Source organism: Agelaius tricolor, unplaced genomic scaffold, assembly GCF_023055355.1.
Source record: "Agelaius tricolor isolate 1412-34295 unplaced genomic scaffold, bAgeTri1.0.p SCAF_2, whole genome shotgun sequence".
Lineage (NCBI taxonomy): Eukaryota > Metazoa > Chordata > Aves > Passeriformes > Icteridae > Agelaius > Agelaius tricolor.
The window spans coordinates 42,882,984-42,908,356 of NW_027269262.1; the positions used below are offsets into that span (position 1 = coordinate 42,882,984).

The 25,373-nt window shown below is 37.4% G+C and overlaps 1 protein-coding gene across 2 annotated transcripts in view; it reads right to left on the minus strand.

Moving 5' to 3' along the window:
* The window catches only part of GNAL (G protein subunit alpha L), a 181,013-nt gene that overhangs the window by 37,313 nt on the left and 118,327 nt on the right, over nucleotides 1-25,373 (minus strand). For both annotated transcript variants that reach the window (XM_071456894.1, XM_071456904.1), the window contains exon 5: nucleotides 17,049-17,146. In XM_071456894.1, coding sequence (XP_071312995.1) covers nucleotides 17,049-17,146 — 98 coding nt within the window. The remainder of the gene's footprint in view (nucleotides 1-17,048; nucleotides 17,147-25,373) is intronic.

Here is a 25,373-nt window from a genome sequence, read left to right on the forward strand (position 1 = left end):
GTAAATTTTTACTCCAACTTTGAGACTGTCAGGGTCCAGTTCCAGAGGAACAAGGACCATTCATCAGAACCAGAAAGTCTGGCAGCAGCTATGACATGGTTAAGAAACTGGCTGCTGCAGCAGATGCATGAGGCAGGCCCAAGGACTTCCCTTTCTGTCCTCTTCCAAGTTCACACATTGTAAGCAGTAAAATAAAAGCAAGTCAGTACAGCACGCACAGTGGTAGTGTATCATGCTGTGAGATTAAAAATAAGACATGGCATATTTGTGAATTACAAATGCTGGCTGGTTCAACTCTGCAACGTGCAATCAGCACTTCCCATAAAGAACTAGTGTGTAATTCAAATATGTTACCATTTATGCTATACCTTTTAGCCCCAGAAATCATTCTCAAAATTATTTGAATTTAATATATCCTCTTAGGAAGACCAGCTACTACACATGCAAAGTTCTGCACAGGCAGAACCTCCTAGTATCGGTTGGAAAATCCACATTAAAAATAGCGAGTTTGGTTGAAAATCCAGTGACAACTCTGGAAACTGCTTAAATGTGAACCTTAAATACAAACATGATTTATGCTCGGACTACTCACTGCATGACAAAGAAAACAGCATAAGCCTCACCACTGGAAAACAAGTTTACGTTAAGAGTTGCTATCATTGTTAGTTGCTTTTCTTCCCAGTTCTATCACATCACAAATTAAATCTGTAGACCTTTTTCTAACAGCTTTCAACTACCAACCACAGCAACTAGAAGAAAATACTTATTTTAAGACAATGAAGTATTACACATGAAAGTGAATGCCTACACTGTTTTTGTTCTTATAAAAGAATGGGTTCCCCTATAAAGATCACAGCCACTCAAGAGAGATTTTTTTAAAGGTCAGATCAACCAACAGACCTAACAAAATAAAAGTAAAGAAGACTAAGCCAGTCTTATATATCCACATAAAAGGATATTTCAGAACTACAAAATAAAGAAAATCATTTGAGCTTTAATGATAGGCTTTTCAATTATTCTGAAAAGTCCCTTTATGTTTTGCAATTCTTCTCTAACTGCAATATTTTGCTGCACTGTCTGCAGTAGACAGGACAAACAGCAGAGTGGCTACACTGGCTGCATGAAGAGGGATTGCAGTGGGGCTGCTCCCCTGCTAAGAATGCAAAAAGTCATCCCCACCACAGCCTGTGGTTGGAGGAGATTACTGAGTATGTTTCTCCAAAGCCTTTCTGGAAAAGTCTCTCAGTAAGAGCTCTGTATCAATGCAGCCATGTTGATTAAGGGTGTGACTCTTCTCACGCTCCTCTTCTGATAAAACCTCAGAGAAGGCCAAGCCTTTCTGTAAGGCACCCAGGTGCCTTTCTGTAAGTCCACCCAGGTCTATTGCTTTGCATGCCTAAAAGGGCCAGGTGGCAGATGAAACTGTAATATAGTTTAATCAGCAGGAAACTAAATAGCATATATAATCTTAGCAGTCAATCCTACAGAAGGACACTGCCTACCTGCACTGTATTTACTAAAAAAAGAGATGCCTTCCTGTATCTATTCTAAATGCAATAACCACCGATTACACTGAGTTACCCATTTTAGAGACAGATTATTGCATCTAACAATTCAGAACCCTGAATGGTCACTTTCTCCCTGGGCTGCTGGACCACTGGAAATCCAAACAGCTCCTGCATGAACTCTTCTAACTGATACGATGGATACACTGGTCAACGGCCTTCACTGATGCTTCTGAACTAACTACCAGGCAACCTTCTGAAGATAATGTTTTTTGGCTAGTTAAACTCATGTGGGTGCTTTCTTATGATCTAGCTTGGCTCCTCACTAACATCCTCCATGGAAAATACTCTTTCTATTAAGAGAAGCATCTGACATTTGGATGGGTGTATTATGTTTGTTTTACAGAGTCTAAAGCAAATAACACTCAAAGCCATTACTGGAAAATATCTACATAAATATCTACATTGTTCTCGACAATTCTACAAGCATTAATGTTGGTCATAGACTTCCCACATTTAAAAGCTCTTTGGTGTCTGCATTTCACAATGAACAACTCAGGCTTTGTCTACATTTGGCACACAGTAAAAACACACTGACTACTGAACACAGTTTTACTGTTATTATAGATAGGGAAAATAATTCTTAATGACGTTTGAATTGGTCACATTTTACACACTGGTCCTTATGCACATGAAAGATAAAACTGTGAGCTAATTCCTTTCCAACATGGTGTATTTTGTCAGAGTGGACAGAGAGTTGAGCTGGTTAAAGAATTGAGCTGGTTCGGGAAAAATGTTCCTCAATCACTTTCTAAATTTTCCTCTGCTGTTTAGAGGAACTTCAAAAATCTTTGCATCACAGATTACATAAGATGGTTATGCTGCTTTACTTCTGTCCTTAATTCTAATGTTAATATTTTCCTAAAAACTTGAAAACATCTGCAATATTAAACAAAATTTCAAAATATTTAATTTATAAAGTGGAATGAAAAGATATTGGCTGCATTTATTTTACTTTTACAAAATCTGACTATTAGGATTCACATCCCAGCTTTTACAAACTTTTAGTTTGCTCTCATGTAAAGCTGTAGTGAAAAGGAGCAGAGTTCATTTGATGTGCTGTACAGTGAGAATTGAGAAGGACCAGATCTGTATCTGTACCACACCAAACACCAGGAAGTATTGAAGCTCTCCTGATATTTTCTAGACAGATTAATGATGTCCTCGGCAAAGAGTGGCACCAGCAATTACTTCACTGCAATCAGAAAGACAAACTGATATCTATGACTGCACTGTACTGAAAAAGCCTATGACTCCTCCACAGTAACCTTTAATATCAAACAGAGTAACAGCTTTTACAAGGTCTTAAGAAAGGCACTACCCTTTTTATTTTTACAGATAGCTGAACTGAAAGACATGTATAAAATACCCAAGGTCAAACCAGGTAATGCACTCTTGATTAAAGCTACATTTCAAAGCTCTTCTTCCTGATCTAGTTTGCCCTTTTGCTTCTCCTGTGTAAATAAGGAAGACAAAAGTCATAAGAAACTGAAGTAATGCATAACAGATACCACAAATCATCATGATACATGATTACAGCCTGCTGTGAGCAGCTCACAAATTGAGGAGAATTCAAACAATAGCACATGTTCTGTGATTTGGACATTGAGAATTCCCTTGACTCCTTTTCCTGTGAGCAAGCCATTGAGAAACACTGACATTTGGGCAATAAAAAACACACCAAGAGAACACTGACTGCCCAATACAACTGCCATTGTGGTTTTCCTAGCTGTAAACTGATTCCTCCCCCTTCATCTCCACTGCTGATTTGTCACAGCTCCTTTAACCAGTGCTGACAACAGGCCATTCACATCACTGTGCATTGTATCACACACAGAGTTTCAGACTCATCCTTAGAAAGGCGTCTAACTGTATCTCAAACTACCAAAAAGATACCTAGAAATCAACATGCCATAATTTGCAAAGGACAGTGAGCAGGGGATAAAGAAAAATCCAAACAAACAAAAGAGGATGAATGCTTTCAGTTTAGTCTCATTCTTTAAATAGATCAGAATATTACAAATGGAAGAGCCAAAAGATCCCCACACCTATATACTTTCACTAGCTGGGCTTAGGAATAAGTCTGCTGTAAAACCAACAAATGAGATCAGTGAAAAAACAGTTTCCATAACATTTTATCTTACCATAATCAAAGAACTTAACACAGGCAGAACAAAAATCAACCTTGAGCTTTGTGAACAGAACACAATGCAACATGGACACAATCATTCCAAGAAACCAAAGCCAATTTACTCCTAATTCCATCTTGCACAAGAACAAAGTCATGCAGCGACCTGAAAGGACTGTTTTTTTCTTAAATGGTGAAACACTGCTGTTTGTGATACTCTAGGAATACACACAATACTGGACCATCATTCTTTGTTTCTGAGTCTGCAGAATATCTCTGGCATGATCTGACTATAGCGTGTCAGTGCAGTACAGGGCAGTATAGCTGCAGATTTGGCTCTATATCCCATCTCAGCATACTCTTCTGAAAGGCATTGCCCCCAAATAACCCATGAAATATTTATAAGCTGGAGACTAAAGTGTGCTGCTGGGAGAGAATGATATAGGGGAAGTGATACAGGGGACTGGAAGGCAAGGAACTAAGAAGCAGAGCCCCATTTGGTGCAGGGGGAAGACAGGAAAGGAAAGCACCTTGTTTCCAGAGTTCTCATACCTTCTCAAGTTGGCAGTGGATCTGGAAGTCATCACTCAGGGGAGAAATACTCTGTATTACCTGCACCCGTGTAACACATGCACTACTGCTCACACAATTGTATATACAGAAAGAACCTTGCTGCAGAAAGCTGCATCTGGTAAGTCACTTCTAGCTCAGAGCACCAAGCAAGGCATGCAGATGAGTGAGTCACAGATCTGAATTGATACCTGGAACTGCATTGCATTTAACTCTAAGGAGATAAATGTTGAAAAAGGTCTTGAGTTTAAACATGTGAGCAGCTCCTGGGAAGAAATGCAAAACCCAAACTGGGGCCCCATTATGGAATAAAAATACAATGAAACAGCTGCAAAGAAAGGGAAGCCCCTCATGCACACAGCCATGCTGTGCTGTCTCCTGGCACAGTCTATGTCACTCAACACCTTCTACTGTTGGTGGGAAGCATTTTTATTGCTTTTCCTGTTTTAGGTATGTTGAAACTCAATGTAATTCCATATATTTCCTTTCCTTCGCACTCCTTAGTGGTCTCCAGTTCACAACAAAGAGAAGACTAATTTCAATGCCCACTTCTATTTACATTTTGAGAAACTATTAGGATTTGATTATTTATCTTTTAGCAAGGGAGAAATAAGTGAAGAGTCCTCACATTCCCCAGAAATGAACACAAGTGCTTCATCCAACTGGGCAGTTCAGGCTTTAAAAATTTCTATTGAGGCCATATAACTGGAGAATGAATGCTCCTTCATTGAAAAGGTAGTTTCTTACAGACAAAGAGGACTTCAAACAAATAAATATTTTAAAGGATTATGTTTCTAGGAAGTTTGTATCCTGAAGCCAAGGTTCTACTTGTTACTTTATTTCTCTCATCATCTGAGAAATAAGCATGTTACCTGCCTACTTTTAAACTATTAAAAGCAGAAATGCACATAAAGCCTAATCTTTGATTTGTTAATAGTCTTATTATTCACAACAACAGTTGGGAATTTCCAGCATACTCCAATAAGAGCTTCTGATGGATTCTTTTCACTTGAGAATCATGAAGGAAGAAGGAATTTACTAAGATGAAAACATCTGTTCTGAAAGCCGTGCCCATTTTTCCCCCTTTTTTTTCCTGCTGGTATGCTTTGTCTGATTACATTGGTACATAAAATAGAAAAGATTGAAATTATTAAGAAAAGGTCAAAGAAGGACTGGGAATAGCAGATAGATAAGCCAACCTCACACACCCAGGTAGATATGCAAGACATCTCATTGTGACTGACAAAAATGACACATTATCTTCTATCTCAATTGCCCAGAGGCCCAAATCATAGAAAATGATCAATTTTTCAAGAATAAAACAATGAACAAACAAAACGGGGTAAAGCAAAGAAATGGATCTGAAGTTATTAGTAAGTGGAGAGAAAAAAGGGAAATATGTCAGCCACCAAATTTAAATCAAGACCACAAGTAAGTCATAGGTCTGTGCACTGAAACAGAAGAAAAAAGGCAATGCAAGCAAAAATCCAAACATGCTGGATTCTGCTCAGAAGACTTTCAGCCAGTGTTGAAATAACTGTTACATATGTGTAAGGTGAAAAATCTCCAGAAAATAAGCAGCTTTTATGCTGAAATCTCTCCAAAAGAGTGTGATAGTGAGATATGCCTCTGACTCCATTTTAAGAGAGAAAATTGATGAAACATCGGTGATGCTGAACCTTTCTGGGTTTGGAAAAAGCCAGTAAGTTCCCATGAAGAAGCCATGATTTTTTCACAGGTTTTCACTGATTTCTATGGAGGTACAGGGAATTACTGAGTATTGTGCTTAAAGAGCAGTGTTCTTCATTTTTGTAGGGAACTTTTTTTCAGGCAAAGAGGATAGCACCACACTGCTTAAAAGACAAGCACGTGTCTCAGTGCTCTGAGGTCCACATTGCAATTTAGAAAACTAGAATCAATCCTATTAGAGGCAGAATGAAACTGAGACTTTTTGCTTGGAAAGCCTTTCCTATTTCTCCTCTGGAAAAAAAGTGCATACTTGTGCTCCTAGCCTACTATTGCAGATAACACCCATTTTCTGGAACAATGAGGCTGAGATGAAGAAACCTGTCTTGCTTGTGAATAAAGACATTTGTCTTAAGCTCATCCCACAGGCTGAAAGGTTTAGAATTAAATGCTTTGGACCTGTCCTTCAATTATTTCCTTTCTAAAGAAATTCATGGAATACATAACCATTTACTTTTTGTTATTTTTGTCTTATTTTAAGGATTTTTTCCTATATTTCAGTTTTTGTGGTCTTCTGTGTATTTCTGATAACCTCACAGTATCCATGCCATATCCATATCTCATGTTTATTGTCACTGCCTTTTAGCCAGGCTACCCTGATTGCTCAGAATCCAACTGTGCATTTACTCAAGTTTCTGAACATTCACCTGCACTGTGCTCTTCATACGGTGTGGAAATAAAAGATCTCACTAGCAATGTCTCTTTGGTTGTTTCCAGGATCTTTTGTGATGGTTTGTTCTTTTTCCCTCCTCATATCCATTCTGCTCACTTCCATCAGGACACAGGCTAAGCCCCCTCAACATTGTGCAATCCCACACTCTTAACATTTGCCTCATTAAAGAGAGATAACAGACTGAATTTCTGCCAAAAATACTTGGTGCTTTATTCCTTTTGCTTTATTTGTGAACTCATATTTATTATCTTCGCCCACATACAATCTTCTCTTTTCATCTTCTTTTCATCCTCTAAAAAGGTATAACTTGTTTACAACTTAGTAAAAGCATGCCTAAAATAATTTTTAATAATAATTTAATCATTCTTTCAACATACTCTATATTATGATGATCTCCCTGACACAGGTATAGAATGGTATATTTATAAATAAATTAAGAAATTTTTATGAATAAGCTTTAATAGAGGTCTCACTCTTGTCAGTTTTACATAACATTTGCTGGTTACTATCAGGTCAAGACCCCTAAATTTTGCCTGTGTTAGCTGTGCTCTCTGCACCACAATCTCCTCTGGAGAACCTCCCACCTCGACCTCAGTCCCTACTGACAGGAGCTGCCAACAAACCTCAGAGGAAAGGGGTGACTAACCAGTGCAGAACACAAGTTCTGCTCTGATGCAAAACAAAACCAAACCAAACCACCAAACCCCCAAAAACAAAGACTTCCATGTTGTTAAAAGAAAATGAAACTTGGGGAAACTAGTGACTACATTTGACCCCCTTTTTTTGAAGAATTGTAACAATGCTGATGTAATGAAATATAGTTTACCACTATCAGTTCTGTATAATGTAGAAAAATGCTTCCTGGCATACACATCTTTAGAGAAAAGCTTTTCAAACCCACGATGTTTGTGCTGAAAAGCAAGTTTATGGCAAACTTGCTGGGAAAAAAGGTTTCTAAGATCCTGACAATGTAAGAAAATAGGACAACCAACTAAAAGAATATACAAGTCATACTGGACCAACAAGTTCCTTTACACTTAAAGCTTACTTCTGTATTTCCTGAACAGAATAAACTCTGGTGGCAATGCTGCTCTATAGCATTCTACTACTCTTTAATAAACTGTTTTAAAATAATTGCTACAGTAGTGCTGGCAATTACATGTTTGACATAGTTGGGCCAATAAATAAGTTGAGGCCAAGAAATTACACCCATACTGACCATTCAACTTCTCCACAATGTAGTTGGGAAGGAAACTTCATAAAGAATAACTATGCAAATTCTGCACCACTAGGATTTCAGGATGCTAATGATCAGAATGCAGATCTTCCCAAACTCATCCTTCTAAACCAAATGAAAGGTAGTGAACCCTTCTTAAAGAAAAACAAAAAGCAGCATGGGGGGCAAAAGCAGGGAATAAAGAAATGTAGCAAGAGATTTTGGTCAGGAAATGTAGTTAAGGGTTATTTTGATATTCAGTCCAATTCATTTACTCAAACAAATATCTGAAAAACAAAACAAAACAAAACCTCCCAGCCTCCCTGCCACGTTCATGAAAGAAAACCAAAACTGAAAGGTTGTTCTCAGAAAATCCATATAACTGATTTTAAGATTCACCTTTCCATGCATTAGCACTTATATGTGAAAACTGCTGAAACTCATCTCTCTTTTTTGATTACAATTAATGGAATTATCAGGGAAGTAGTAAGAGGAGGAACAACTAATTTTCCAACCAATTCTAGAATTAATGATCTTTCAGAAATTTTATTATTTGGTAGGTCCATTAAACAGGATGTCTACTGATACGTCTTACATGTATTTTCTTTTCTACTGCTTAATTTAGGCACAAATTAAACTTCAGGTTGAATCCCACAATGTAACAAACAATTCTAATTAAATCAGAAAGAATACTTTTACAAAAGACACAACTGAAACAATTTCTCTAAAGTCAAATAAACCTTTAAAAAATTCTGGCAGCATCACTGTTGTCTTGTATTAAAATGAACAAAATTAGCTTTAACTTAATTATAAGAAGTAGAGAGATACCCTTGAACTGCTTAGTTTCCCAGTCTGATTTGTCTTAAAACTGGGATTACAACCAAACTGATAAATACCATGACTCTATTTTGATTTAGTCTGAGGTGTAAAATTTATTTTTCAAGCATAGATGCTTAGTCTTTAGACTTTTTCAACACAGTATCAACTGTATTTAATTTTCTTATTTCTTAACTTCTGCATTCCACCATCTTTCTTTTTCCAAATCTGTCAGTGCAGCGTTAATTTAGAAAAACACAGCCACCCAGACCCTGGCTTCTTGTAGATCCTAACATAAACAAGGCTGTGTACATCTATTAGTGCAGAGCAGGCTGTGTATGCAGAGTCTGGACAGTGAGCAGTTTCTTAAGGAAGAAATATGACTCTTGGCCTTTCTTTATCCTGTCATGTGAAACTGACTACTTGAAAAAAAGAAAAACTGACCATCCCTAAGTGAAAAAATGCATGTGGCATTTAAGAAAACTTAAAATATGAATAATTTGACAGTATCCCATATAACCTGCCATTAAATTTTCAATGTTCTTCTTTATTAAGCATTTAACTCACAGTTATTATACAGTTGTTATATTAAATTTATTATGTAAAGATGCATTTCACAGTAGGTTAGGCTTAAAGTAAGAGAATTTAGAACATACTTTTTCGATAGAGCATAGTAAAAAAAAATTCTCATAGATAGAACTTAAAATACATTTGTGTTACATAATGATTAATAAGGTGATATATTCTTTAACCAACTAATCTTTGCACACAGAGAACATGCACACACTCAGCAATGAATTGTAAATGAACAGATTGAATTAAATTCTTAGAAATGGAATAAATATAAACGACTCTCAATGTTCCCTGCAATATAATGAAGCTGGCTTTGGTCATAGTTTACTCTTTCTCCCACGCATACACTGGAAGAGTTCTAAACCAAGAACAGCACATAAATAACACCACAATTGGCAGAATGACCCACAACTTCCTTCTGAAATCCACTCATAAATCCTGCATGCAGATTCTAGATAACAATCATCGGCAATTTTACTTCATTTGGAGACATTTTGAGATGCTGACCCCGAACAATGATTCATAATCAGGATTTCTGGAGTTAAACTGCATCATGATGTTTACTGTACCCTTTCTTTAACTTGCCAGTAGGAATACACATATTTTTAAGGTTCTCTTTATTGGCAGTTATCTGTACTCTAGATAAGATATAAACCTTCAAGGCAATTTCAAAGTATGCTGATTAACTCTGCTATTTTCCTTTCCTATGTTTTAATAACTACTTCTATGATTTTAATATGCAAAATTCAAACAAAATGTCCCTCAGTGCAGTCCAGTCTTACAGAGAAGCTTTCCCTTCTTGCTGCTCAGTATCCCAGAGTCTGGTCACTTTTGCCAGTCACACTGGCCCACTGTGCCAGCTCACTGATTCAGCCCTGTACCAGCACCTATTCACATCTGTCCTCAATGCTGTGATGCAAAATAAACACAGTCTTTTCTCTTCTAATAATAAATGTAACAGAAGGCTCTTTCTTTGTTATGGAGGATATTGATACTTTAAGAGTGGATATGCTGAGGGTAACACTGAGTGTCTTGGTGCTTCAGCAGTCTTTTGCTCAGGCTTGAAAAGCTCCTCAAGTGTTGTATTGCAAAAGCCTGAACTTTAAGTCTGTAGAAAGGATATTGGAAAAATATATCTCCAAATTAAATACAGGATACTAATAGAGAAAACTAAATGCAGACAAGCTCAGGTGATGGACCTACTTGCAATTCTCCAATTTGCTGAATGGATTACATTTCCAAACGAGGCTGACTTTCCATGTTACACTAACATGTCCTGCACCTATTATTGCCCCATGTGTGCAGTCAGGAAAAAAAAAAGAGGAAAAACATTCATCAGTTGTTCAGGAAAAACTGAAAAATTTGATGACTAGGGGAGGAAAGAACTCTTTCCTCGACAGAATAAAGCCAGCTTTGCCGTATTTTTTCGAAGAAAACTAACATTGTCTAATAAAACATCAAAAAGAGTCAAAGTGTACTTTTATGCATCTGTCATGACTCTGCCTGGTCTTTAGATTTTATTACTCCTTTAAATTGAGGTTAGGGAATATTTTATGTTTTTCTGCCTTTGACTTTCAACCTTTTTGCTTGTTCTAAAACCGCAGGAAACAGAACCAGTCATACACAGTGAAGCATGTGGGAAAATGTATGGTTTAAATTTATGTTTGAGCAGCCCATCGAGGGCAGCTTAAACAGTTCTCCAGTGGCAATTAGTTAATAAGAAAAAGTATTCGTCACATCAATTTTAAAAGGCAGAGAAGGTGCTGTGTTTATAAACTACCTTCTATCTCATTTTTATATTTGAAAAGTGCTATTGTCTTCTCTAGGTATGGAAGGCATTTGTGAACCAAAGTGGTTTAAACAGGGGGGTACATGCCTATTTCTGAATGGTATTTTCATACTGCTTCATCCTCCAAACTGAAAATACAAATGCACTTTGGAGGTTTCTCCAGCTACTTCTTATTCCATATCTTTGTACTTCTAAATACTAGGATTATAACACCATGGTTACATTTTGATTACCAAAATTAAGATAGAATTGGTTAATATAAGGATTTTTGTTTTGTAGGTGAAGGCAAAAAGGGGAACAACAACAACAACAAAAAAAATCACAGCAGCACATGAAATGGTTATTTCATAGAATTCCCAGTGCATATTTTAAGAAACCACAATTCTGCCTCTTGAGAGTGTGGTCTATTAGTTAGTAAACAGTGAAAAATGCAAGCATTACACACTGGAGGATGACTTCTGTCCTATCTGGCAGCCACCTCTGTTTAGAAGACTCATCAGTGAGGCTAAAGTGATTACTCTATAAATATAACCTCTCTCTTTTTTTTTTTTTTTAATTTTTTTTTTTATTACTATTAAACAACAATTTAGTGGCTGGTTAAGTCTTATATTTTAGATCAAGTAAGTGGAGAAAGCTTGTTCATGAATTAACCAAACAGAATTTTCTTCTAACTTCAGCAATGAATTTTTAAGGTTTGAAAGTGATACTGCATGAGAAACTTTAAAAGGAAAAAATGAAGAATAGATGGAAGAAAATAATATTATGGTTTTCTTGTATCACCAGAAAAATTTAGTTATTGAAATCTCATTGCATTAAACATTTCATATTAATGCTTTTCTTGTGATTCTATAAGTAAGAATTATTAGTCCTATATTTACTAAGCACTTACCAAATGTAAAAAGAATCACTGCTTTAAAAAATGTTCTCTAGAAAACAACAGCAACAATAATAACGGTGCTTAGCTTAATTTATCATGAATCTATCCACATTTACTTCACTGCCCCTTATAAAGAAAGAGTATACCAATACACCTGACTGAAATGCCACACTAGACAAAAAGCAGAGAATGCCAAGGCAGCTTTTCTGACCTCAGCCTATAGGAGGGAACTTACTGATGACTATGCATGCCAGCAACTAAACCTTATGTCTAGAAGAGTGCAAGGCAAGTCAAAAATATGCTTGGTTTTAAGAAGTGCTGCTGTTGAGAAAAGAATTATCTTTTTTCTCACATCGAGAGTTGAATCTGTGGACAACAACAGAACAGAACAACAGAACAATAGAACCCAACAACCCAAGAGTTGTTTTTTTTTTTTTTTTTATTACTCTACCTAATATAGGATAGACATCTCAGAAATTGGCTGAAACCCCCCCCAGGACAGAATGACTGGAAAGAAAAAGAAAATCTGTGTCTTTTCCATCTGTATCAGCTCAAATATAAAATCAGTTTCCTTTGGCCAAGCTCACATCCCTTGTGTTTGCTTTCCTGAGAACTTGTATAATGAAGTTTTATTAGCCCCAGTGTTCACACAGAGACCAATTTAGGCCTTCACACTAAGTAGATCAGAAGTGGTCATGGAAATTTTATCAGGGAAAGAAGACTGATAAAATGGGGCAAAGTTGATGGTACTGGTTGAGGGCAGGGTTCCCTTAAATTCTTGGTCTAGTTCCTATTCCAAGGAACTCAGTGAGCCCCTTCGAGCCAGGGCCACTCATGAACACACATGCTGCTATTTGCATGTGAACACAGTGAGACAAAATTCTAGTCTAGAACTTTCTAATAAACCTAAAAGGAGTTGGTTTTTTATTTCTAACACAACAGCTTGAACTTGAGCTGTGTGTGACCTAAAAAGAGAACTGAATGTTTTGCTTTTGTCTTTTTTGTCCCCTTCCCAAAGTGCCTAGCTCTGCTGGTCTACTCTTGTGCTCTAGTACTACCACCTTTCCCTGGCAATGTCTGAGCACTGCAAGCATCCCCACATCTTTGCTCTGATCACTGAAAGTAATTTTAGCAAGCCACCTGACAGCTGAGTAGCCAAAACTAAGTTAGCTCAATGCTTACTTTATGGAAACAACAGATGGACATCACCAGACTGGGGGTGCCTGATATCCCCCCCAAGGATGACTGATGTTCTGAATTGAAATTTTATACCTCTTTGTTGCCACATAAATTAATTGACTTAAATTTACAAAGTTTTTAAAGACATAATCAACTCACTAGCTTTTTTTTTCATTTTTTAATTGAAGGCCATCATACCTGAACCTTTATTTGTTTTGTTCTGTTCTGCGTTTATAGAATTTTTCTTTGTGGTTCCCATCCATGGATACAATAAAATTTGAGTATTTGGTAACCAGTATAAAGAAACTGAAATATTAAAAATGGAACTGTATTCATCATACAGGAAACTACCTTTTAGAAAACTGTCCTAGAATCACAGGAAAATTTTAATTTCTGCCTATTGTTTATATACTAGACAGTTCAATGCCAAAACTTCTCTAGATCACAATCTGAAAGTCCCTCATAGACCTAGAACTTGCTGAATTTAAATTATGTGAAAACAGACAAAAAGCACAGTTTGAATAGAGTTCAAATAAGTTAAAGTTAGATGGGAGATTTATCATCATAAACAGAATAAATCTGCTGAAATCTGTCTAAGTTAAATGGGGACACAACTAAATAAAATCAACTTTTCAAAGTAAGTATCAGTTTTTGAGATTAAACTTGAAATTTACCTTGTAAGAAATATTAAATCAGATGACAAGGAAAACAATAACCTGTCAGTTTTATGATATTAATTTTGAAGAAATATATGAAGATCATTAAGGAAAGAAGATGTTTGATGGCCATGCAATAATACTCCCTCCAAGAATTACATAAATGTCTTTGTAGCTGGTGATAAAGAACAATCCTGATCTTTGCTGACCTCTGGCTTGGCCATAGATTTGTACTTGCTACAAATACCACATGATGCATCAACATGATGTGTGCACTAAATATGTTCCTTAACAAAGGAAGAAGTAAGATACATAAAGACTCATGTAAGAATATTAAAATTATTAAAATGATTAAATGAGTGAGAATGAGGGAAAAGCAGACCCACATTCTCATTGCTGTGAAGGAGCAGTACCCTGATAATTTGAAAGGGTACTGAGGATCAAGGAAAATTAACTTTCAGGCATAACATAAATAAAACATTTGCCTCTGTGTCCTTCTACTACCTCTGATTCCAGCAAAATACTTCTCCCACAGCAATAAAGAAAATTAGGTTAAGTTTTAAAAATACAGAAGCCCTGTACTGTAGCCAAATTAAACTATTCCAAAATACCCTGTATTTGCAACTCATTTAATAGTCAGCAAGTTTGGTCGCTGACATTATAATTTGCTAATAATGCTTTTCAGTATTCTTAAGCCAGCCACCCAACTTGTAGTTCAAGGATATTTATAACTCATGCTGGGATTTTTTAGGTTTGGCTTTGTGTTTTTTTAAGCTGAGAAGTGGTGACCTACTGATAATGTTCTTCCTTCACTACTAAACAGAAGATTAGGATTTAGCTGATGGTATGGGACGTTTTCTCCTAAAGCCAGAGTAATGGAAATACTGCAGATGTTTCAAAGTCCCACAGTAAGCATGTGTACCAGCATTACACTCCTTCCCTTTTCCCCTTCACTAGTGAAAAATGACCATGGACAGGTTCTGAGAGAAATGCCACACGCTCCTGCTGAGCTAGAACACAGCACCCTTAGCCTCTGTATTTCCTAAGTGGATGAAAGAACTGGTGTATAGGTATCAGAACTGGATTTCCAACCTCTGCTTACAGGCGCTGTTATGAGGAGGATGTGACCCCACCACCCTGACACATGTCCATCCACTGCTAGCACAGAAATGTTCTTCTAGGTGGAGGGGCAGATAAATGTTGGGTGAATTTTTAGCATTTTTCTGTCAAGATTATACTTCAGTATTTGAAATCATCAATACCTGTGAGAAAAAGGCTGTTTGATCAGATCACTGACACAGCTGTACCTGAATTTCAAGTTTCTGCTCTAAGGCTGAAGGTGTATAAACAAGGATAAGTCACTCAGCTGTTATATTTTCAGGTAGATAATGACATGAAAAGCACAGTTACACTCAAGGAATATTTAAATATCAAACGGTACTTCATAAGGGTCTTGAAGGTGAAGAATTATGCAAATGCACTCACTACTAGAACAAATAATCTTAGAATAAAGGAAAAGCAAGCCAGTTAGAAGTTATGGAGGGAAGAAACAGAAAAAACCCTATTAAACTTGCTTTAACCTTTTAGAGAAAAAAGGTAGTAGGATTTAGTTTTCTACTCCAAGACAGTGGACTTAATTCTAGATCCCATTTTTTTTTCCTCACTTGTGTTTTGGTTTTGGACACAACATGAGACACAACATTCTTCCTGTCAGAACCTGTAGACAGGCATCATTTTTTTAAAGGGAAAACACACCACCGTTAACACTATAATTTGGTGTATTCCTGATTTTGTGTGGCCCTTTCAGCACCATTTTTCAAGGAGGATTGTGAGACCTTTACTGATCTTTGAAGTAGGGTTCACATTCATGTATTTTAAATATGTACTGTTTTCTTGGTCTGATGTTTTAGTGTGTGAATAGATATGATAAACAGTCAGTCTGCACTTTTCAGCAAGCACAACTCAGATCTGTACTATGGTGAGTGAGGGCAGAGAGGAAACCCACTGATCACAACCTACGACAGCTGTCTCTCTGTGTACAACCACTGCTTTAATTTCCAGCTACTCTGGACTGTGAGCAAATGCCCAAGTTTTGGTAAATGCACCGAGGTCAAATGAGTTCCTTCATACACAAATCTAATTTTTCCTCACTTCCATGTGCTGATGAATCATTTTTTTCCCAAAAATGGTCTGGAAAGAGGGAAAACAAACTCGCAAAATTCCCCACTGTGGCAGAAGCACGACAAGTCCTTTAGTGACATGGACCTATTCCTCTGCTTCAGGCTTAGCACCAAGAGCAGAGAGGAGGGAAAAGCAAAACACGGCGTGCAAGAACAGACTTGTGGCATTGCTGCTGACCATCTTGCCAATTAGATAAATTGTAACCCTCTGGAGTGTGTTCTCTGGAAACCCTAAATCCCATAGAACTGCATGAGTATGTGTTCTGGCAATAGTGGTTCACATGAAATGTGTATTTTCCATGGAAATCTACCTCAGACCTGTGTTACTATCAAGGACAGCTGAATTTGTAGCACTTGTAATGTTAACAGACTATTTTTTGATTAATAGGTTTTCATCACTGTACTATGTATTTATGATTTGCACCTCCACAATCTACTACACTTCTCAGAACATTTCTGACCAGATTGAATCTGTTTACACATTTTGACTCTTTTACATAACTGAATCTGTTTGAAGATTTTGACTGTGTTACATATATGTGTACCACTTCACGTTGAAGGACAGAATACCAAATGTACCACTGTCTTTAATTAAATACTGCTTATAATTTTTTCCACCTAGAAAATGTATTAGTAATGCAGGTATGCATTTGGTTATGTAAATGTCTCAGAAATTTTTATGGAATGTGAAAAGACAGAGCAATTTCAGCACTGTCTAGGTATCAGAATTTTAAACAAAGGATTCTCGTTAGATTGACTCAACATTTTTCCAGCTTAATAGTTTCAACTGAAATGATTTTATGTAAATCAATTTTGAGTGGAATAAAGATACTTAAAGTTATTTGATTTTTTTTTATACTTTTCTTTATTAGATGTGAAATATTTGAGACATAATATTTAGTTGTATAATAATGGCAAACTAGGATGATAAATTAATTTTGCTATACATGCTCCACCTATACAGAGAATGGAAATGTTAATTCCTACATTGCAAAACTCCTGAATCTCACTGGTATATTTTCCAACTTGTTATAGATGATCACATTCTTGGCTATAAATTTCATAAAAAGAAATACTTACTACTGTGCACAGTCAATCAGCTGATATTCGTTCGACCTCTCAAAGCATGCCTTTACACCTTCATCATCCCAGAGCTTTTTCGCATGTTCAAAGAACTCCTGAAAATTGGAAATGCAACAAATCAGAGAACATTTCTCAATTTTTTCAAACCTCAATCTGCGCTATTCCTTCCCCCAGCCTTCATGCTTTATGCTTTGCAAAATGATAGATTATACACTTACAGAAGAAAAGCTATAAGCATTTATTAGCAAAATTGCAATAAAATATACAAAACATATGGCTGCTGAGAGTTTCCAGCACATGATATATAATGAAGACTGTCTTCAAAATTCATGCCAGTCCATATATAAAATTTACTGTAAGTACAAAAGTTACCTAGAAGAACGTTCACTTCATTTTTAACTGAATTTATGCTTCTGTCATGGAAAGGGCATAAAAGTGATGCAAAAAGCCGCTCAGCTTATAAACATTAGCTTTCCAGAGAAAGAACCCGTCTGTAACTTTAAAAAGATTGTGCAACTTTTCCTGAAAAACACAACTTTCCACTAGTTGGTGTTTTCTCATGCAATATACTAACTTGATTGCAAGACTTTCAGAGTCTTTGCTCAACACTGCATCCTCCAAAGGGCTGCCTGGCACAATGTGCTTTTCCTAGCAGCTATCCCAGGCTACCCAATCCAGAAATGTCTGCCAGCAAGCTTAATCCAGAATTATTTGAAAGAGGAATCAAAGCCGTTCTTGGTGCCTGTGAAGCCACAGCAACACATGGGCAGAGAGGTAGGTCCAACCCTGCCTGCTGGCTCCTTCTTTTCTCCAGCCCCAGCTCTAGAGACTCAAGGATCCAGCTTGTTTTAAAGCTGGGAGTCCATTTTATGTTTTATCATTACTGGTAAATGACACTGTAACAGAGTTTTTCCTGCTACATCATTCTAAATTCAAATGAAGGATGTTTAGATGAATTAGTATTTCCTTTATTATATGGCTCTTTCCTCCCTTGAACAAAATTGTTAAAGCAATATGTCAACTCAAACACAGAAGTTGTTTTCTTAACACCTCAACACTGCTAATAAATCAGCGGAGTCCTTTGGTTAGTCACAAATTTGTGAAACCTAACAAATTGCTTTTCCACAGTTCAATTTGGCTCTGTGTAAAATGGGTGTAATACCACTATTCACTTCATGATCCTGTCAAAATTTTGCATAAACATCTAAATTCTGAAAGTTTTCTCAAATTGCTTGCCAGTCTCTCCCCACATCTTTTCAGGATGTAAAGCCTTTTGTCTTTTTTTTCTCCAATTATACCATGCACAATGTAGAGAGAGAGAAAATTCCATTCTTTAAGAAGTTTTGAAAATGTTAGAGAAAAGAAGATATTAAAGCAGAAACCTATGAGAAACCTTTGCAGAAAGTCTTGGATGAAGAGAGGAAGCAACACCATATATAGACAGATGCTTATACTGCCCTTGAAATTTATTTCTTCACTTGGCGAGGACATGTTTATTTAATCTTTGTTATTTTAATTACTTATATAATTATTGTTTTAAACACCTTTTGATCCACCTTTTGAAGTGATGCTACAGCTATTATAAACTCTCTGTTCCTACAGCAGGAAAAAAGCAAAAACAAGCTGAAGAAAGGACAAGATACCAAACTAAAGTAGAAAGATAAAGCAAACACACATAACAGAGAGAATGACTGCAAGAAAAAGAAAGAACTGGAAAAGTCAAAATGATAAATACCAGAAACCATGGAACATTCCTCAAATATGAAGCTTATTCTTGATTGATACCTGAGGCATCAGCTGAATGCCTCTTACTGCCTTGCTGGCACTTTGGCCAAAGAAAAGCACTGCCTTCTCAGTGGATGGAGTGAACTGTGGTTAAGTGTCAGGTCCTGAGGCAGAAGGAGCCAGCTCTGCATCCCCTCAGATGGGAGCAGTGTCCAACTCAGCCCTTCCTCCCACAGGAACTCGCTGCTACAGGTGTGGGGTCTGAGCACAGTGTGGCTGCCTTCCCCTCCTCCTCATCCGGGAGTGGGAATTCCCACTCACCCCAAAAACCATCTCTAAGGGGAATAAACATGTAAAAACCATTCCCATTCAGCCCCACAGAGCCTACAGGAAGGGGAAGGGATGAGGAGGAGGTGACTGTAAAGGTATCCTTTTCTGAAGGGTGGCATGGATTAAAAGATCAGCTGAAAATATAACTAATGAAGTAAATAAGCAAACAAATAAATAAAGTTGCACAGCTATAGTAGTTCCTCACTACTGCCTTTACATCCTCTGTATGAGCTTTATTTACTCTTAAAAATCTCTTCTGAAAAAGAGGCAATCATTTCAGCTCAGCTTCTTGAGACCCTACAAATATATTGTAAATACAGGGTTTCCATATCATATGCTTCAAATATTTCCACCTGACCATTACCATCTCAAAGCAGTCTATTTAAAATGATTTCCAGACTTCTAGTCCTAAGCAAATCATATAAAACAGAGCAAATATACTTCCCTCATTAAAATGTACCAATCTACTGCAGAGGAGTACACTTGATTGCAAATTGCCTCCCACACAGCTAGCTACTCGATCCTTCCTTCCCAGGTGACTAAAGCCTTCCAGAAAAATCCTGTTTCATTTCAAGGTGCCAAGTACCATGATCCAACTTTCACACTTGTTTTTAACCCTTCTCTTGTCTGCTCTAAGTTCCTCAGTACTTTTTCTGCTCATCTGCATAAGGCCCCCCATTGCAAGCACAGAGGAGGATTCTGCACATGGCAAACAGATCTGGATGCCAGCCCCCTCTCCATCACAGGACAACATCCACACAGCAGTTACCATGTCAGCTTCAACCCCTGCAATCAAGCCCCTTTTGCCTGACCAGCCTGCCAACAATCACTCCCCTCCCCTCAATCCTTACAACTCATTCCTATGAATCCCAATGCTTGTTACTCCTTCCTCCTTCCTCCCACCATGGCCACGTTGTGGCCACCTCAGTGGCAAGCAGGCCCTGGTGTGGCCTTTGGGCTCTGCCTGCCCTGCAGCACCTCCCCTGGGGCTGCACTATCCTTGGGGTGGCAGCCACAGTTGGCAATTCCTGTCATGAGGAAGAGCCAGGATAATTCAAAGAACAGAGAATTCAGCTTTGCTCCAGCTGGTAAGGGGAGACAGACTAAAACATTATAAAATGTTACCTTAGGTCAGGAAAAGACAAATCAAGTGTTTAAGAGCAGGCTGTGACTGTAGTAGCTTACATTCTGAATTGGTCAAACTAAGACTTTCTTAAAGGTGTGACTCCTGGAAAGTGGCTTTTCAGTGCTTAGAAGTCACAAGCCAGGTCCTTTGAGAAACCTTGACTGGGACAGAATAAAACAGGGAGATGGTAAATCACTCTGTTAATCTGATGCACTGTGTTTGCAAGCACATGCAGCTGACTTCTATCAGATCAAAGCCACCAAAATCTACCAAAAATATTTAGCATACTGAAGAGAACCAGGAAATAATGTACTCTGCTTGAAAGCAGAAAACCACCTATGTCATGATCAAACAGAATAGTTGCTTCAACCAAACTCTCCCTTAGGGATGGAGGCATACAAAAAATTGCATCTATTAATATACATATAAAATAAAGCAATCAATATATTTTTAATTTAGTATTTAAATTGGAGTATTAAAGAAGTAAATGATAATGCTTTAGATCTAATGAGTTAGAGGTGCCATGAATTGCAGGTACTTTTTACATTGCACACATTAATTTACACCATTTATCTAAGAATTTATAGCAATTACTAGACCATACAAAACCTTGGTGTGATATTTGGATATCATCAAAATGAAGATGTGACACACAACACCTAAAATATTTATTACTATAAAACTATTTGGAAATTTTCCACTCTTCTTGAGACAATCCAAAACCTCAAACCTGCATTCCTGAATCTCCTTCTCACTAGCAGATACATTTTGCTATAAATAATCATACATCATCTAAAAATCATGAAGAGCCAAAAGCAGGTTAAAAACACCCTGAGCTGATACTACTGATCTAAACAATAGGCTATTTTTACTGTGTTTTAAAAGGTCTTGTAAAAATATTTTTACTCACCTAATTCAGGGAAAAATTTCCTGATTCAATGTATTCCCATACATAGCATTCCAAGCAAACAATTCTGGTAACAAATGCAATGTAATACAGCTAAACCTCAGGGCACTGTTTTTCAGCTTTGTGTTACTAGAAGTTACAGCCTGGTCTAGAAATTCAATTTCCCTTATTTTGGAAATAAACTTATTTATTGATAGGTTACCTTAGAAACCTCCTTCCCTTTATAAGGAAGGGAAAAAATCCTACAAAAAAAAATTCAAGTAGCTAAGAAATGGACTTAGCTCACTTTTCAGATACCTAAATTTGGAATAAATACTATTGATGATTAAACAATTATGTATCTTCATGAACAGATCTTCATGTATTTCGGAAAAAAGAAGTTTTCATCTAACTGCTTTACAAACCACAAAAGTTCATGTTAGGTCAGGAATACAATTTTTATTCTACTAAGATTCTTTCTGCCTTTCTTCTGGATGGAGCATACATTTAGTAGCTATCCTGATGTCACCTTCAGTCTCCAGAAAGTGGAATGTAGAAGGCTCCATCCAGAGCCTTATTTTCTACTTCTGTTAATATATTGTAAACATGGAAACAACTGCTTACATCAATGTGAAATCAATCTCCCTCAAGCCAAAATTTATGTTCTTATTCTCTTAAGCTTCAGGACTGTCAGGACTGTAAGACAATTTCTCATCTAAAACACAGATTAAACCTGTCTGATTACCTGACAACCACTTAAAGAAGTGGCAAACGTTACACATTTTCATAGTTCTGCCATTGTGGGTGTGAAATGAAGTCATCACTTCTATTCTGAATTTCAGTTACTACTTCTTCTCTCAAGTACTTAATCAAACAAAAAAGTAAATCACACAATGCCTTAAAAATCCCCACCTAACACCTCCCAACTCCCAACAACAACTGCCGTGCAAGATGATCCAGAGAATTAATTCACACAGGAAGGGAGGTATGTGCCTCCCTACTGAGCAAGGTACTTGTACCTCCCAAAGGATAGTGCAGGGCTTATGTATGTATATATATATATATATATATATGTATGTACATATAGGCAGTCCCAGTCTCCCATCTATGGAACCATGGAAACATTTTGTGGAATAAAAGAGTGACAACTGATGGGGAAAATTGTAATATCATAAGGATGACATCCAGTGGAGTCAAATGAAGGGTGTAGAGGCAAACTACCAGCAGGGCTTTCTAAATGTGGCATGTTTGACTCTGCAACTCAAACAATAACCTTCAAAGCATCCTTTTCTGTACCAAATCTGAGGACAAAACAGAACTGGATCCATCAGCCTGCAGCCCAAGTCCCGAAGCATGACAGCAGACAGCAGGATGCTGTGCTGGTACAGCAGAGGACAGACAGCAACACTGTATGGGAGAAGTGACTGGGAGGAAGAACTCTAACCTAGCACTTTCAGCTCCTCCCACAGAGCTGTGAGTGGTGCCCAGGGGATGATCAGAGTGACTGCATCGTGGGTGATGGGAAGCTCAGCTGAGCTCCCCCTCATGCTCCAGAAAACTTCACAGCTCCTGGGGCTGTGCTGCCGCCCTGGCACACGCCACAAATCTGATCGGTGTTTCAATATTCGTTGGGTTTTGCAGCACAGGCCTTGTAAAGTAACAGAAGAATGGCAATTAAAAAGTTTATATTTGAGCCAAGTAAACACCTGGAATTTAATATTATGAAGCAGAAACTACTTTTGTCAATCCCCAACTCTTTTGCAAGCCTCTAGACTCTACTCACTGTAGACAGTCTCCATTTTGAGAGCCTGACTTTAAACTTGAATCCTAACCCAGCATTTAACCGAGGTGGCTGTAAACTGATGTTCCAAGAAACCCACAAGAGACAGTGAGTGACAATCTGCCCCAGTGACTCCAGTTATTACTGGTTTGCTCGTACCAAGTGTAGCAACTAATTTTCTATTAAAATTGCTCTTCATCCCCAAACATCTACTGAGTGCAAATGCAAGCTGTGTCAACAACAACAAAAAAAATTAAATGGATTTAATGATTGGGTGAAGTACAAGGTAAGGCACCCAAGAGAGAAGGAAGCCTGCTCAGCTACCTCTTCCACAAACAAGCACAGCCTCTTGATAATCAGCCTCTTGTTTACGAGTTAAAAGTGTCCCTTATGGCTCAGTCAACTCTCCTTAGTCCTTTATGAAATGTTCTGCCTAACAAGGGAGCTGTTTTGCTGTAGGTATACAAATGCAGCTGCTCAAACTCCTAATGCCTGCAATGAAGACAGGCATACAGTTACAATGTAAAAACAAAAGCAGAATACATTACTTGAATTTCCCCAACAGCAGCATTGTCAAAACCTTCATTAGCACCAAAGCAATAGCACAAGAAACACTGCAATGACGATGTACGGAGGGGTGGCCAACTGGCACACAAGGACCATGCTCTACAGTAGGGTTCAGGTGTTTCTAAAGAACCAGCACTTACAGTAGATTAATTATACAGAAACCTTTAGGAAAAGTACAACCTCCACCCCCTGCAAAGTATTTTCTGTTGTAATTTGTGGGTGTGCAATAATCAATGCAATTACTCTGCTAGTTAGTGACTCATTCTGATAGGCACAGCAGCAGTTTGGCCTCTAACCCTCCTCCAAAACCTAACTTCAGATCTGTCTAAGAGAATTACAGAATAATACATCCAGATCTACCTCTATTCATTTTCATTTGACTTATTTTGCCTTTTTTAAGGCCAGATGCAACAGTCTTCAAGCATGATCAATCTGCACTAAGCATAACCTGAGCTCATTAGAGCTGAACATGGGAGGATGGGAAATACCGCCTTCACAAAAGACAACTTGTGTTGGGGCATCTCATATTCAAAGAAAACAAAACTAGTATATTATTAACTCCTAGGAGAATCTTATCTGACTTGCAAGTATAAGGAAAGAAGCTGGGCCAACAAACAGCATTTATAAATGTATAAAAGCACATAGCCACCACATGCCCCTGTGTAACACCACTAGACAAAATGCATCAGTTGTGGAGCTCGCTGACAGTGTTCACAAACCATGAGTGTGACCAGCACAGATATATTCTACATCCCTTTCTTGAACTATTTCTGTGACTTCACTTTTAAGCTCTTACTCTACACTAAATTTCCAAGAAGTGTGTGCAGTTGAGGGATCAGCCTGATCGCCCTAGCAGTTCTATTTCTGCCTGCTGGAAACATGTTCCATCTGCCATCCTATTTTACAGAAATCAACAAGTTCAACTTTCATAGATCACAAAACTCATCTGCAAGGTCTGAGAAATATATTAATATGTGCCTCAAACTTCTATCTGTCAAGCCCTAAAAAAAGGTCCAAAAGGTCTTTAGATCATACTAGCAAAAATAATAACATAATTTTGTGCTTTTGTAATATTTTGAGGCCAGCACTGTGGTTTAGATAGGCTTTGCAAATAAGAATACATTATAAGTCAGAGAACAGTTCCACATTTTTCCCTTCACTATCTGTTAAATAGTGGAACTTTTTTTCTGAGCTAGATAACAAAGCTTTTATCATACTAAAACCAAAAACCTCTGATTCAGTCTTCTAGTTTCCATTTTAACTGTGTACTTCAAGTTTCAGTCTGTTCAAATCCTTGAACATTGCTGCCTACCTGCTATTTTAAGGGGCCACCAAGCTCTCAACTAAGAAAAGGAGGAGAGATAATTTAAGCAAATTACTTAGTGTATATAGTGCCTAAAAATGTGTTGAGGATGGAAAGCTCACACCCATTCTTTTCCTTGAAATCATGGTGGCTTTGGAGAGTCAGGACCTCTCCCTGAATGTACATAAAAGCTCTTAATTAAAAAGGAAACAACCAACTCTCAAAATATTTGTGAAAGTAATTAAAGGTGCATTACACAATCCTACAACATTGCTGTCCCTTGTATTTCTGAAGTACTTGTGGAAAGAAAAATATAGGAACTGTTAAAATTCCCCCAAGCAGAATTTTTTTGTGGACAACAGATGATAACAAAGCATGAAATTAATCTGTAAGTGCTGAACAAGATGTAAAAAGAATGAAAAATATGTAATGACTTGACAAAAAATGGGAGCAGGTGATTTATCCCTGTTATCAAAATGCTGCTTGCACAGTTGTCTTTTGTAGAGCACTGAGCCTTGAAACTGGAAAAATTACTGAAAATCACATAATCTGTATGTCACCTGTACTGGGAGAGGTTTGCTTGTTGTTTATTTATTGAAAGCAAT